Source organism: Triticum aestivum, chromosome 7D (genome assembly GCF_018294505.1).
Source record: "Triticum aestivum cultivar Chinese Spring chromosome 7D, IWGSC CS RefSeq v2.1, whole genome shotgun sequence".
NCBI classification, from domain to species: domain Eukaryota; kingdom Viridiplantae; phylum Streptophyta; class Magnoliopsida; order Poales; family Poaceae; genus Triticum; species Triticum aestivum.
Window position 1 is genome coordinate 162,895,472 of NC_057814.1, and position 15,861 is coordinate 162,911,332.

General features: G+C 46.0%; 1 protein-coding gene across 1 annotated transcript; it reads right to left on the bottom strand.

The window, feature by feature from the left end:
• Positions 1–11,239: 11,239 nt before the first annotated feature.
• LOC123171002 (uncharacterized) lies at positions 11,240–13,583 on the bottom strand. Its single transcript, XM_044588683.1, has 2 exons — positions 13,139–13,583; positions 11,240–11,965 (listed from the first exon to the last, which is right to left on the bottom strand). Exons 1-2 carry the CDS (start codon positions 13,581–13,583, stop codon positions 11,877–11,879), a joined length of 534 nt encoding a protein of 177 aa, XP_044444618.1. The 3' UTR covers positions 11,240–11,876.
• Between the last annotated feature and the right edge of the window lie 2,278 nt (positions 13,584–15,861).

A 15,861-nucleotide genomic window follows, 5' to 3' on the forward strand; every position in this document is an offset into this window, starting at 1 on the left:
TAGCACTTTTAGGATTGACAAAACCTCCTGGTTGCATCATATACAACTCTTCTTTAATAAATCCATTAAGGAATGCAGTTTTGTTTATCCATTTGCCATATTTCATAAAATGTGGCAATTGCTAACATGATTCAGACAGACTTAAGCATAGATACGAGTGAGAAACTCTCATCGTAGTCAACACCTTGAACTTGTCGAAAACCTTTTGCGACAATTCTAGCTTTGTAGATAGTAACACTACTATCAGCGTCCGTCTTCCTCTTGAAGATCCATTTATTCTCAATGGCTTGCCGATCATTGGGCAAGTAAATCAAAGTCCATACTTTGTTCTCATACATGGATCTCATCTCAGATTTCATGGCCTCAAGCCATTTTGCGGAATCTGGGCTCACCATCGCTTCTTCATAGTTCGCAGGTTCGTCATGGTCAAGTAACATGAGCTCCAGAATAGGATTACCGTACCACTCTGGTGCAGATCTCACTCTGGTTTGCCTACGAGGTTCGGTAGTAACTTGATCTGAAGTTACATGATCATCATCATTAGCTTCCTCACTAATTGGTGTAGTAGTCACAGGAACAGATTTATGTGATGAACTACTTTCCAATAAGGGAGCAGGTATAGTTACCTCATCAAGTTCTACTTTCCTCCCACTCACTTCTTTCGAGAGAAACTCCTTCTCTGGAAAGGATCCATACTAAGCAACGAATGTCTTGCCTTCGGATCTGTGATAGAAGGTGTACCCAACTGTCTCCTTTGGGTATCCTATGAAGACACATTTCTCCGATTTGGGTTTGAGCTTATCAGGATGAAACCTTTTCACATAAGCATCGCAACCCCAAACTTTAAGAAACAACAACTTTGGTTTCTTGCCAAACCACAGTTCATAAGGCGTCGTCTCAACGGATTTCGATGGTGTCCCTTTTTGTGAATGCAGCTGTCTCTAATGCATAACCCCAAAACTATAGTGGTAAATCGGTAAGAAACATCATAGAGTGCACTATATCTAATAAAGTATGGTTATGACGTTCGGACACACCATTATGCTGTGGTGTTCCAGGTGGCGTGAGTAGTGAAACTATTTCACATTGTTTTAACTGAAGGCCAAACTCGTAACTTAAATACTCTTCTCCACGATCAGATCGTAGAAACTTTATTTTCTTGTTACGATGATTTTCTGCTTCACTCTGAAATTATATGAACTTTTCAAATGTTTCAGACTCTTGTTTCATTAAGTAGATATACCCATATCTGCTCAAATCATCTGTGAAGGTCAGAAAATAATGATACCTGCTACGAGCCTCAATATTTATCGGACCACATACATCTGTATGTATGATTTCCAACAAATCTGTTGCTCTCTCCATAGTTCCGGAGAACGGCGTTTTAGTCATCTTGCCCATGAGGTACGGTTCGCAAGCATCAAGTGATTCATAATCAAGTGATTCCAAAATCCCATCAACCTGGAGTTTCTTCATGCGCTTTACACCAATATGACCTAAACGGCAGTGCCACAAATAAGTTGCACTATCATTATTAACTTTGCATCTTTTGGCTTCAATATTATGAATATGTGTATCACTACGATCGAGATCCAACAAACCATTTTCGTTGGTGTGTATGACCATAGAAGGTTTTATTCATGTAAACAGAACAACAATTGTTCTCTAACTTAAATGAATAACCGTATTGCAAAAACATGATCAAATCATATTCATGCTCAACGCAAACACCAAATAACACTTATTTAGTTCCAACACTAATCCCGAAAGTACAGGGAGTGTGCGATGATGATCATATCAATCTTGGAACTACTTCCAACACACATCGTCACCTCGCCTTTTACTAGTCCCTGTTTATTCTGCAACTCCCGTTTTCGAGTTACTACTCTTTAGCAACTGAACCAGTATCAATTACCGAGGGGTTGCTATAAACACTAGTAAAGTACACATCAATAATCTGTATATCAAATATACCTTTGTTCACTCTGCCATCCTTCTTATCCACCAAATAGTTGGGGTAGTTCCGATTCCAGTGACCAGTCCCTTTGCAGTAGAAGCACTTAGTCTCAGGCTTAGGACCAGACTTAGGCTTCTTCACTTGAGCAGCAACTTGCTTGCTGTTTTTCTTGAAGTTCCCCTTCTTCCCTTTGCCCTTTTCTTGAAACTAGTGGTCTCGTTAACCATCAACACTTGATGTTTTTCTTGATTTCTACCTTCGTCGATTTCAGCATCACGAAGAGCTCGGGAATTACTTTCGTCATCCCTTGCATACTATAGTTCATCACGAAGTTTTACTAACTTGGTGATGGTGACTAGAGAATTCTATCAATCACTATTTTATCTGGAAGATTAACTCCCACTTGATTCAAGCGATTGTAGTACCCAGACAATCTGAGCACATGCTCACTAGTTGAGCGATTCTCCTCCATCTTTTAGCTATAGAACTTGTTGGAGACTTCATATCTCTCAACTCGGGTATTTGCTTGCAATATTAACTTCAACTCCTGGAACATCTCATATGGTCCATGACGTTCAAAACGTCTTTGAAGTCCCGATTCTAAGCCGTTAAGCATGGTGCACTAAACTATCAAGTAGTCATCATATTGAGCTAGCCAAACGTTCATAACGTCTGCATCTGCTCCTGCAATAGGTCTGTCACCTAGCGGTGCATCAAGGACATAATTTTTCTGTGCAGCAATGAGGATAATCCTCAGATCACGGGTCCAATCCGCATCTTTGCTACTAACATCTTTCAACATAATTTTTCTCTAGGAACATATCAAAAATAAACACAGGGAAGCAACAACGCGAGTTATTGATCTATAACATAATTTGCAAAAATACTATCAGGACTAAGTTCATGATAAATTTAAGTTCAATTAATCATATTACTTAAGAACTCCCACTTAGATAGACATCCCTCTAATCCTCTAAGTGATCACGTGATCCATATCAACTAAACCATGTCCGATCATCACGTGAGATGGAGTAGTTTCAACGGTGAATATCACTATGTTGATCATATCTACTATATGATTCACGCTCGACCTTTCGGTCTCCGTGTTCCGAGGCCATATCTGTTATATGCTAGGCTCGTCAAGTTTAACCTGAGTATTCCGCGTGTGCAACTATTTTGCACCCGTTGTATTTGAACGTAGATCCTATCACACCCGATCATCACGTGGTGTCTCAGCACGAAGAACTTTCACAACGGTGCATACTCAGGGAGAACACTTATACTTTGATAATTTAGTGAAGGATCATCTTATAATGCTACCGTCAAAACAAAGCAAGATAAGATGCATAAAGGATTAACATCACATGCAATCAATATAAGTGATATGATATGGCCATCATCATCTTGTGCTTGTGATCTCCATCTCCGAAGCACCGTGCTTGTGATCTCCATCTCCGAAGCACCGTCATGATCACCATCGTCACCGGCGCGACACCTTGATCTCCATCGTAGCATCGTTGTCGTCTCGTCAATCTTATGCTTCTACGACTATCGCTACCGCTTAGTGATAAAATAAAGCATTACATGGCGATTGCATTGCATACAATAAACGACAACCATATGGCTCCTGCCAGTCGCCGATAACTCGGTTACAAAACATGATCATCTCATACAACACATTATATCACATCATGTCTTGACCATATCACATCACAACATGCCCTGCAAAAACAAGTTAGACGTCCTCTACTTTGTTGTTGCAAGTTTTACGTGGCTGCTACGGGCTTAGCAAGAACCGTTCTTACCTACGCATCAAAACCACAACGATAGTTTGCCAAGTTGGTGTTGTTTTAACCTTCGCAAGGACCGGGCGTAGCCACACTCGGTTCAACTAAAGTGAGAGAGACAGACACCCGCCAGTCACCTTTAAGCAACGAGTGCTCGCAACGGTGAAACCAGTCTCGCGTAAGCGTACGCGTAATGTCGGTCCGGGCCGCTTCATCTCACAGTACCGCTGAACCAAAGTATGACATGCTGGTAAGCAGTATGACTTATATCGCCCACAACTCACTTGTGTTCTACTCGTGCATAGCATCAACGCATAAAACCAGGCTCGGATGCCACTGTTGGGGAACGTAGTAATTTCAAAAAAATTCCTACGCACACGCAAGATAAGGTGATGCATAGCAACGAGAGGGGTGAGTGTTGTCCACGTACCCTCGTAGACCGACAGCGGAAGCGTTATCACAACGCGGTTGATGTAGTCGTACGTCTTCACGATCCGACCGATCAAGTACCGAACGTACGGCACCTCCAAGTTCTACACACGTTCAGCTCGATGACGTCCCTCGAACTCCGATCCAGCCGAGTGTTGAGGGAGAGTTTCGTAAGCACGACGGCGTGGTGACGATGATGATGTTCCACTGACGCAGGGCTTCGCCTAAGCTCCGCAACGGTATTATCGAGGTGTAATATGGTGGAGGGGGGCACCGCACACGGCTAAGAGATCTCAAGGATCAATTATTGTGTCTTTGGGGTGCCCCCCTGCCCCCGTATATAAAGGAGCAAGGGACGAGGAGGCCGGCCCTAGGAGGGGGCGCACCAAGTGTGGAGTCCTACTAGGACTCCCTAGTCCTAGTAGGATTCCACCTCCCATATGGAATAGGAAAAGAGGAAGGGAAAAAGAGAAGGAAGGAAGGGGGCGCCCCCCTTCCCTAGTCCAATTCGGACCAGACCAAGGGGAGGGGTGCGGCCACCCTTGAGGCCCTTTTTCTTCTTTCCCGTATGGCCCAATAAGGCCCAATACGTATTCCCGTAACTCTCCGGTACTCCGAAAAATACCCGAATCACTCGGAACCTTTCTGAAGTCCGAATATAGTCGTCCAATATATCGATCTTTACGTCTCGACCATTTCGAGACACCTCGTCATATCCCTGATCTCATTCGGGACTCCGAACTCCTTCGGTACATCAAAACTCAATAAATCTGTCATCGTAACGTTAAGCGTGCGGACCCTACGGGTTCGAGAACTATGTAGACATGACCGAGACACGTCTCCGGTCAATAACCAATAGCGGGACCTGGATGCCCATATTGGCTCCCACATATTCTACGAAGATCTTTATCGGTCAGACCGCATAACAACATACGTTGTTCCCTTTGTCACCGGTATGTTACTTTGCCCGAGATTTGATCGTCGGTATCTCGATACCTTGTTCAATCTCATTACCGGCAAGTCTCTTTACTCGTTCCGTAACACATCATCCCGCAACTAACTCATTAGTCACAATGCTTGCAAGGCTTATAGTGATGTGCATTACCGAGTGGGCCCAGAGATACCTCTCCGACAATTGGAGTGACAAATCCTAATCTCGAAATACGCCAACCCAACAAGTACCTTTGGAGACACCTGTAGAGTACCTTTATAATCACCCATTTACGTTGTGACGTTTGGTAGCACACAAAGTGTTCCTCCGGTAAACGGGAGTTGCATAATCTCATAGTCATAGGAACATGTATAAGTCATGAAGAAAGCAATAGCAACATACTAAACGATCGAGTGCTAAGCTAACGGAATGGGTCAAGTCAATCACGTCATTCTCCTAATGAGGTGATCTCGTTAATCAAATGACAACTTATGTCTATGGCTAGGAAACATAACCATCTTTGATTAACGAGCTAGTCAAGTAGAGGCATACTAGTGACACTCTGTTTGTCTATGTATTCACACATGTATCATGTTTCCGGTTAATACAATTCTAGCATGAATAATAAACATTTATCATGATATAAGGAAATAAATAATAACTTTATTATTGCCTCTAGGGCATATTTCCTTCAGTGGGCCCGTAAGCCACACAGCCATGTTAGTAAAATAGTTTTCACTAACTAGACTAAATTTCGGCCAAGGATTGTGGAAGGGGGATTCCTACAGGCAGTCGGCTCTGATACCAACTTGTGACGCCCCCGATTCAATCGTACACTAATCATGCACGCAAACGTGTACGATCAAGATCAGGGACTCACGGGAAGATATCACAACACAACTCTAAAACATAAATAAGTCATACAAGCATCATAATACAAGCCAGGGCCTCGAGGGCTCGAATACAAGTGCTCGATCATAGACGAGTCAGCGGAAGCAACAATATCTGAGTACAGACATAAGTTAAACAAGTTTGCCTTAAGAAGGCTAGCACAAACTGGGATACAGATCGAAAGAGGCGCAGGCCTCCTGCCTGGCATCCTCCTAAACTACAGCGGCATGCACGTAGTAGTAGGCCTCTCCGATGTAGTAGGAGTCATCATCGACGGTGGCGTCTGGCTCCTGGGCTCCGGCATCTGGTTGCGACAACCAGGTAGAAGGGAAAAGGGGAAAAGAGGGAGAAAAGCAACTGTGAGTACTCATCCAAAGTACTCGCAAGCAAGGAGCTACACTACATATGCATGGGTATATGTTAAAGGGCCATATCGGTGGATTGAACTGCAGAATGCCAGAATAAGAGGGGGATAGCTAATCCTGTCGAAGATTACGCTTCAGGCCACCTCCATCTTGCAGCATGTAGAAGAGAGTAGATGGTAAGTTCACCAAGTAGCATCGCATAGCATAAACCTACCCGGCGATCCCCTCCTCTTCACCCTCTTAGAGAGCGATCACCGGGTTATATCTGGCACTTGGAAGGGAGTGTTTTATTAAGTATCCGATTCTAGTTGTCATAAGGTCAAGGTACAACTCCAAGTCGTCCTGTTACCGAAGATCACGACGATTCGAATAGATAAACTTCCCTGCAGGGGTGCACCACATAACCCAGAACGCTCGATCCCATTTGGCCGGACACACTTTCCTGGGTCATGCCCGGCCTCGGAAGATCAACACGTCGCAGCCCTACCTAGGCACAACAGAGAGGTCAGCACGCCGGTCTAAATCCTATGGCGCAGGGTCTGGGCCCATCGCCCATTGCACACCTGCACGTTGCGAGGGCGGCCGGAAGCAAACCTAGCCTAGCAGGCGTTCCAGTCCAATCCGGCGCGCCGCTCAGTCGCTGACGTCACGAAGGCTTCGGCTGATACCACGACGCCGAGTGCCCATAACTGTTCCCGCGTAGCTGGTTAGTGCGTATAGGCCAGTGGCCAGACTCGGATCAAATACCAAGATCTCGTTAAGCGTGTTAATTGATGTAACCGCGGACGTCGACCAGGGCCAGGCCCACCTCTCTCCTAGGCGGTCTCAACCTGCCCTGTCGCTCCGCCACAAAGATCCACCCAGAGGGCCGTCGGGACAAAGGTCCTTTCAGCCCCAATCCGTGAATCACTCGCGGGTACTCCATGAGCCAACCCGACTTTAGTCACCACATGTATCATGTATAAAGTATATAGTATATACCCGTGATCACCTCCCGAGTGATCACGGCCCGATAGTATGGCACAGCAGACGGACAAGAAGGTAGGGCCACAGATGGAATACTAGCATCATATACTAAGCATGTAGGATTGCAGGTAAAGGTAACATCAGTAGTAGCAAAGACAGGCTATGCATCAGAATAGGATTAATCGGAAAGTAGTAACATGCTACACTACTCTCATGCAAGCAGTATAGAGAAGAATAGGCGATATCTGGTGATCAAGGGGGGGGGGGCTTGCCTGGTTGCTCTGGCAAGTAGGGGTCGTCAACAACGTGTCGGTCGGGGCACCAGCAGCGACGTCGGTCTCGTAGTCTACCGGAGAGAAGAGGGGGAAGAAACAGTGAATACAATGTAAACAGATGCATAATGATGCATGACAAAGCAAACAGCGGTGTTAGGTGTGCCCTAACGCGGTAAGAGGTGATACCGGTGAAGGGGGGAAACATCCGGGAAAGTATCCCCGGTGTTTTGCGTTTTCGGACAGATGAACCAGAGGGGGAAAGTTGTGTGTTCGATATGCTAGGGGTGTGTGGCGGACGAACGGGCGGCGTATCCGGATTCGTCTCGTCGTTCTGAGCAACTTTCATGTAGAAAGTATTTTCATCTGAGCTACGGTTTATTTTATATGATTTTTTAAAGTTTTAAATCATTTTTAGAATTTATTTAATTCAACATTATCCAGAATAGTGTTTGTTGACGTCATCATGACAGCAGTGAACAGAGGTGTTGACTGGTCAAACTGACGTGTGGGTCCAGTGGGACCCACCTGTCATTCTCTGTTTAGGTTAATTAGGGTTTAGCTAACTAATTACTGTTTAATTAAACTAACAAGTTAATTAGATTAATTAATTAGGATTAATTAACCTAAATAATTTAATTAATTAATTGTTTAATATATTATTTTTATTATTTTAATCTTTTTTTATGGAAACGTTCTGGAGGCGGGGCCCTCCTGTCATTGGCCCATAGGGGGCCTATCGGGCGTGCGGGTTATGGGCGCTGGCGCCCAGCCCGATTGGGCATCCGCCCAGATTGACGAGGGGGAGGGCGCCGGCCACGGGCACGGCGAGGCCGGCCGCCTAAGGCGGTAGTGGCGAGGCCACGGGGAGGCGGGCTCGGTAGGGGATGGGGCGACACGCGGGAGCAGGTGGTGCGGCGCGCGGCGACGGGCCGGTGCTAGCGCGCGCGTGTTGGCGAGGGCAGCCATGGGACACGGCACAGGGGCTGCCAGCGGGAGGTATGGGCGGCGTGCAGCGGACGCGGTGCGACCCGGCAGGTGCGGTCAGGCGCCGGCAGAGCAGCAAGGCAGCGGCAGTGGCAGCGGGGCGCATCGGCGGCAGGAGAAGCAGCAGCCGCAACGCGGTGAGCCGGGGCGCGACGTGCCGTGCGGGGAGGGCGCAACGGCGTGGCGGGCGTGGCAAAGGGGCAGTGGCCGCGGGCGCCAGCGGCGGTTGGCCGGGTCGAGGCCTCGCGCGCGAGTGCTGGAAAGCGTGGGCAGCAGCAGGGGAAGAAAGCAGCGGCGGTCGACGCGAGCGAGCAGCACGACGGGGAGCTTCAGCGGGTGGAGGGCTGATGACCCACAAGTATAGGGGATCTATCGTAGTCCTTTTGATAAGTAAGAACGTCGAACCCAACGAGGAGCAGAAGGAAATGATAAGCGGTTTTCAGCAAGGTATTCTCTGCAAGCACTGAAATTATAGGTAACAGATAGTTTTGTGATAAGATAATTGGTAACGAGCAACAAGTTACAAAAGTAAATAAAGTGCAGCAAGGTGGCCCAATCCTTTTTGTAGCAAAGGACAAGCCTGGACAAACTCTTATATAGAGAAAAGCGCTCCCGAGGACACATGGGAATTATCGTCAAGCTAGTTTTCATCACGTTCATATGATTCGCGTTCAGTACTTTGATAATTTGATATGTGGGTGGACCAGTGCTTGGGTGCTGTCCTTACTTGGACAAGCATCCCACTTATGATTAACCCCTATTGCAAGCATCCGCAACTACAAAAGAAGTAGTAAGGTAAACCTAACCATAGCATGAAACATGTGGATCCAAATCAGCCCCTTACGAAGCAACACATAAACTAGGGTTTAAGCTTCTGTCACTCTAACAACCCATCATCTACTTATTACTTCCCAATGCCTTCCTCTAGGCCCAAATAATGGTGAAGTGTCATGTAGTCGACGTTCACATAACACCACTAGAGGATAGACAACATACATCTCATCAAAATATCGAACGAATACCAAATTCACATGACTACTAATAGCAAGACTTCTCCCATGTCCTCAGGAACAAACGTAACTACTCACAAAGCATATTCATGTTCATAATCAAAGGAGTATTAATATGCATATAGGATCTGAACATATGATCTTCCACCAAATAAACCAACTAGCATCAACTACAAGGAGTAATCAACACTACTAGCAACCTACAGGTACCAATCCCAGACTTTAGAGACAAGAATTGGATACAAGAGATGAACTAGGGTTTGAGAGGAGATGGTGCCGGTGAAGATGTTGATGGAGATTGCCCTCTCCCGATGAGAGGAGCGTTGGTGATGACGATGACGATGATTTTCCCCTCCCGGAGGGAAGTGTCCCCAGCAGAACAGCTCTGCCGGAGCCCTAGATTGGTTCCGCCAAGGTTCCGCCTCGTGGCGGCGGAATCTCGTCCCGAAAGCTTACTTATGATTTTTCTTCGGACGAAAGACTTCATATAGCAGAAGATGGCCACCGGAGGGCCAACAGGGGGCCCACGAGGCAGGGGGGCGCGCCCCCACCCTCGTGGCCAGGGTGTGGGCCCCCTCTGGTATTTCTTCCGCTCATTATTTTTTTTTATTTCCAAAAATGACTTTCGTGGAGTTTCAGGACTTTTGGAGTTGTGCAGAATAGGTCTCTAATATTTGCTCCTTTTCCAGCCCAGAATTCCAGCTGCCGGCATTCTCCCTCCTTATGTAAACCTTGTAAAATAAGAGAGAATAGGCATAAGTATTGTGACATAATGTGTAATAACAGCCCATAATGCAATAAATATATATATATATATATATATATATATATATATATATATATATATATATATATATATATATAAGCATGATGCAAAATGGCACTACAACAAAATTGACATACTGTGACGAAAATCCTTGTGACGATGGTGGACAACGTCACCTAAATGCCTAATGTGTGATGTTCTCATAGGTGGCGTCACCAATTACCGCAAATCGGTGACGTTAGACGTCACTGGGATGCCTCCGCCTTTCAGCACACCTGGTTGCCAATTTCTATGACGATTTGGTATTTTGTATGACAAACTAGCTGGAGTCACCGAATACTACAAATGTGTGATGATCATTTTTTGTCATGTAGCGTCTAGCAGTGGGACCCACCATAGCTAGTTCACGGGTTATCGAGAGGTAGGAGCCATGCGTCGGTTTTGGCAGTGGGACCCGCCACCATTTTTTGAAAGCCTATTTAGCGTTGTAATTATTTTATCTTATCTAATATAAGTAGGTAGTTGCCATGGAAATACTTATGAATATTATATTCTTAAAAAGGGAAGACCTTGTTTTGTTCTTTTTTAGATGGTTATTTTGTTCTTTCTAATATAAATAGGTAGTGGCTCGACAAAAAATTTAATCAGGCATTAAAAATATAAATTTTAAAACAATTGTTTTTGTTTGGCAGTGTATATGCTGAAAACTTCAATTGGGCGCTCGTGAGCTAATTTTGTTTCGTTCTATCTCAATAGTTAAAATGGAAATAGGAGAGTCGATGACATCTTACTTTTTTTTTATTCTTATCTATAAACAGACTGGGCAAAAAACTTGAGGCGCTCGTGAGGTCATATTGTTTCGTTCTATCAATAAAAACTAAAAATAAGACAGGAGAGTCGATCTGTCGATGCCAAAAGGATTATTACAGGAGTCAGAACCGGCATTAGGAAAGAGTACGGACGCTATGCAAATCGTGCTATCATATCCTTGGACTATATGTTGCCATTAGGAAAGACTTTGGACGCTATACAAATCATGATATCATATTCTTGGACTACACGCCTGGGCGTGTGTGACTATATCTGTAGTTTTTTTTTAGAGAGACTATATCTGTAGGTTAGTTATTTCTTCCCGGGGCATATGTGACTCAATCTGATCGTCTTCTCGGTTCTAGCTGGCCGCGTTACACGGCGGGGAGAAGCAGGACGGCGATAGCCGAAGCACGGCACAGATCGCTTCCGGCTAGCTGTTGCCAATTGAAGTAAGTGCATCCACTCCCCTGTACCACCTCAGACGGTCCATCCGGCTACCATATCGACATATCGTACGAGGCGTTACAGCGCCGCCGCATCGCACCAGCTACCACACCGCTCCTCCGCCTCTCCCTCTTACCTCCATTCTTCCACCACAGGCATCGGATTTGCTCGTCGACGACGGGGACAACGTCGCTCATCCTCAACCTGTCCCCAACTGGCCACCGTCCCGTCACCAACTGTGCTCAGAATTTGCAGTATCTATCCATCACCTGACGAATGCGCAGAGTTTAGACTTGCCAGTGCTCCCGGCTTGGCCCCAACTCCCAAAGCATCGATCGAGCCAACCCCTGCAAGGTAAATTGTGTGAACAACTGAACTGTTACTTCTGCTGTTGTATTGTGTGTACGAATGTTACTATGATGTAGCATAGATAGATGCATGGTTTTGCAATGACAGTGAGAATATATATGTTTTTGTATAAGACATCCACAAGTCAGTGGCCTTTGGAAACCAAGCATATATGCTGTACTTAGGAAAGACAATGTTTAGGAGGTTGCCTGAGTATATGTTCTCATCAATCTTGAAGGGGTTAAATTTGTGCCCGTTTTGTTATTTCAGTTTAGTAGTGGGTTCACTAGTTGTGTTAGTAGTAGATTTTGCTTCAATGCGGTGTAAGCATAATTTTGCTAACGGTAAACTATTTTGTTGTAGTGCACTGTGATGTGGACCCTTGCTCTGAGCCATTGAAAAATAAAATTGGGTTTGTTGGGCACCGAAGATTTCTGCCTACCAAGCATGGAGAAAGGTCGGTCTTTTTGTTTTGTGGTGATTGGTTTGATCTCCATGGCAAGGCGACCGGCATGAAAGATGATGGTTACTTCAAAAGTCTTAATGTTAAGGTGCTTCAATACAAGAAGGATACTTTCATCTTGGCTTCTCAAGCAGAACAAGTGTTTTTACATGGAGGACACAAAATATGGAAATGACTGGAATGTGGTGCAGACTTTCAGTCATAGACATTTGTACGATGTTCCTGAACTAGAGACAGGCGAGCTCAATGCTACAGATGCATACCAGGAAGAAATGCCCTCGACAACTTGCACTGTGAAGGATATTGATCAATTGTTCGACACTTATAGCCATGATGATGAAGAAGGCACGCCTGTTCATGCTAGTATTGTTCACGATCTTCTCAAAGATGACAACAATTATGATGAAGATAGTGGTACTGACGATGATGGACAGGAAGATGGTGCATTGAGCGAGAATGAGCATTCAAGTGATGATGAGTAGATTGTGTAATGCCTAGTTGTATTTTACCAAAGTTTAGCTCTTTTAAGTTTTTTATATGTTCATGTTCACATAATACAGTAGAGAACATGGTTCAGATTTGAGACATACATGGGTGATTTGGTCAGTACTTACAGGTAATTGGACTCGTAGATAGTTTTACTTGACATCTAACTGATACGTGTGTGCAAAAGTGCAGTACTGAACATGGCGATTGATCAAGCACTCACCCTGCTGCCCTCTTTGCACGCGTGTTCCCCTTTGCACGCGCCTGCTGAAGAACCACCGAGACCCGATCCTTCTCCTCTCGCGCGACCACTCCCGACTTCTCCCCTGCACCGCGTGCATCCTCAAGCACCGCCTGGGCCCCCGCAGAACGGCTGGAGGAAGAAGCCGCGCCGTGGGAGCAGCGGGGGAAGGGACCGCCACTGTGCTTCGGACAGCACGCTGTTGCGGAACCGCCGCCGGCGAAGCAGGCGCCCCTGCAGCTCGAGCAGCAAGCAGAGGGGCGAGGGCGCTCGGCCGGAACGGCGCTCTTTGGGAGCCACCGGCGGCGAGGTGCGGCAGCGGGTCGTCTTGGCCTTCACGCGGGGTGCGGCGTGATTTGGGGAATTTTTGTGGATAACGACATGGAGGAGACGAGGAGCAGCTGAGTGGGAGCGTTTTTTTAAGCATACACCATAGTGGTAGACAAACATAATTTTTCTGAATGTTCATGGGAAATACAATGAATGTTCATTGAATTCAAAAAAAATCTGCAAAATTCAAATGTTCTTCATCGAAAATACAAAAAAATCTTCAAAAAAATAGAAATGTTTAATCAAAATTTAAAAATGTCAATTTTTACAAATTGTGAACATTTTTTTGAATTCGCGAACATTTTTATGGATCAATGATCGGGAAAGGAAGTGATTGTGTGAGGCGACCGCGCGGCGCTGCGGAGATGCTACTGCCCACCCAGGCTTGAGGAGCAGCTGTCGGATCTGTTCTCGACCATGGCGAGGTAGGAATAGGGCGGATGGAGGAAGGGGAGAAGACGAAAGTGGAATGGAGTGGACATGTGTAATAGGGTTTGGTCCCACTTTGGGCATTTGTAGGGACAGGGGTGGGGTCAGTGCAGGATGGTCCGCCTGGCGGACGCGTCCGGTCTTCCCCATACCCACCCCAGGTATGGATTGTATATGAGGGCTACCGCTCAGCCCGGCCATATATGGATGGTATGAGGAGGTCATCTAACATCCCACATACACCCCCATCGATTTAGTTGATGAAGGACTAGGAGGGTGACGATCGAGGATGAACCCTAGTTCGCTTACGTTGGAGGTTGGGGGCTATGTGCATGCGTAAAATCAGACTATGAGACAATCGTCATTGAAACACATCATCATGGAGCCCCCTCCTCCCCGAGAAATTAGGGCTCCTCTTCCTCCCACCGGCGCGGCCGTCGGTCCGCCTCGTCTCCGGTGGCCGTAAGGCATTGGGGCGTGGTGGATCCCGGCCCTTGCCGATGGGAGGGCTCCATTTTTAGACGTGTTTTCGAGATTTATAGGGATTATGTCCTGCTCAGAAAGATGAGATGGCGGGGCTCCCTAAAGATGGAATACGGCTCTCCTCGCCTAGCCGCAGTTTCGGTGGTGCATCTAGCATCGTCGGTGGGCGTGTGGAGGTGTGTCTCTAGCACATCCATCTTTGGTGAATTTGCTCGGATATTGTCTTCATGTTGGATCCTTCTGATCTATACTACTCTTCCTCGGTGACAGTTGATGTTCTGTTGATTCTATGGTGCCTTAGCACGGCGACTTCCCGGCTGTCCACTACAACAAGTTTTACACGGCTCCGATGAGGGAGGGGCGATGACACTGGCGCGCCTTCGTCTCGCTTCAGCGCTTGGAGTCATCGCTAGGTGGTCTACAAATCTAGATTTTTTTTTTGGTATTCGTTATACTGCCATGATTGAAAGGAGTAGATCAGATGTTTTCCTAAGAAAAAAGAAAAAAATCATCCCAACTTACCAATTTTATTTACACAAGCAGTTAAAATAATCACTCATTTGCATTTTGTTTTTTTCCAGATCACATACTTAAGATCCCTCTATACAATTTTCGACATATTTATTTACAGTTATCCCAAAAAAACAACATGGAAAATACCACATCATATTGTTCATGTAAGATTTACTTTTTAATAATCATTTTGTACATATTTCGAATTAAATGAATTACATAATGTTAAGTAAAATAAATTATGAAAATACATCATCTCCTCGCAAAAAAAAACTCTTTTCCCTCCACCACGTACTATTTTCCATCCACTTTTCTATATTTTTTCCCGCATTCACCCTGTGTCCCCACCAGTCAAAGACCCAGCCAAAGATTATCCTTCTATTTCCCCCAGGCGCCGCTAAAAGCCACCGCCCACCCTGGAATTTTTCTCGTCAGATTCAATCGACATCACGACTGCAGCGATCAGGGCCGGCAGATTGGGGGTGGCCGCCCCGCCGTCCGCGCTCGGATCCACCAACATCAACCATTCCCGTGAGCACTCCGCTATATTCCCCCCTGATTTCAGCGACCGGCGACGGCGGATTGGAGGAGGTCGCCCGACCGGCCGAGCACGGATCCACCGCATCAACCGGCGACAGTGGATTGGAGGCCGCCCCACCCGGCTCTCTTTCCCGAACGATTGCAGCGATCGGCGGCGGCTCACGGTAAATTTCTTATCCCGCCCTCCTCATACCCCAACCCCAAGCTCTAGACATAGGGGATCATCAGGGAAGCGATTTGGGGGATAAAAGCACCCACGGGTGTGAGACTTTTTTACATGTCTGAATACAGCGACCATGTGGCAAATCCAATAGCTCTGTAAGATTTACTTGGTCTTTATTCAGTTGTCATGAGATTTCCTGTAATACAACGACCATGTCCCTGTTTGTGGCTCTGCTACCCCATAAAAG

Coding starts and splice junctions, on each gene's coding strand:
- LOC123171002 (XM_044588683.1), bottom strand. CDS start 13,583: ATGCTTAAAAAAACGCTCCCACTCAGCTGCTCCTCGTCTCCTCCATGT. Junction 11,966..13,138: donor CGTGCAAAGAGGGCAGCAGG/GTGAGTGCTTGA, acceptor TTTACCTTGCAG/GGGTTGGCTCGATCGATGCT.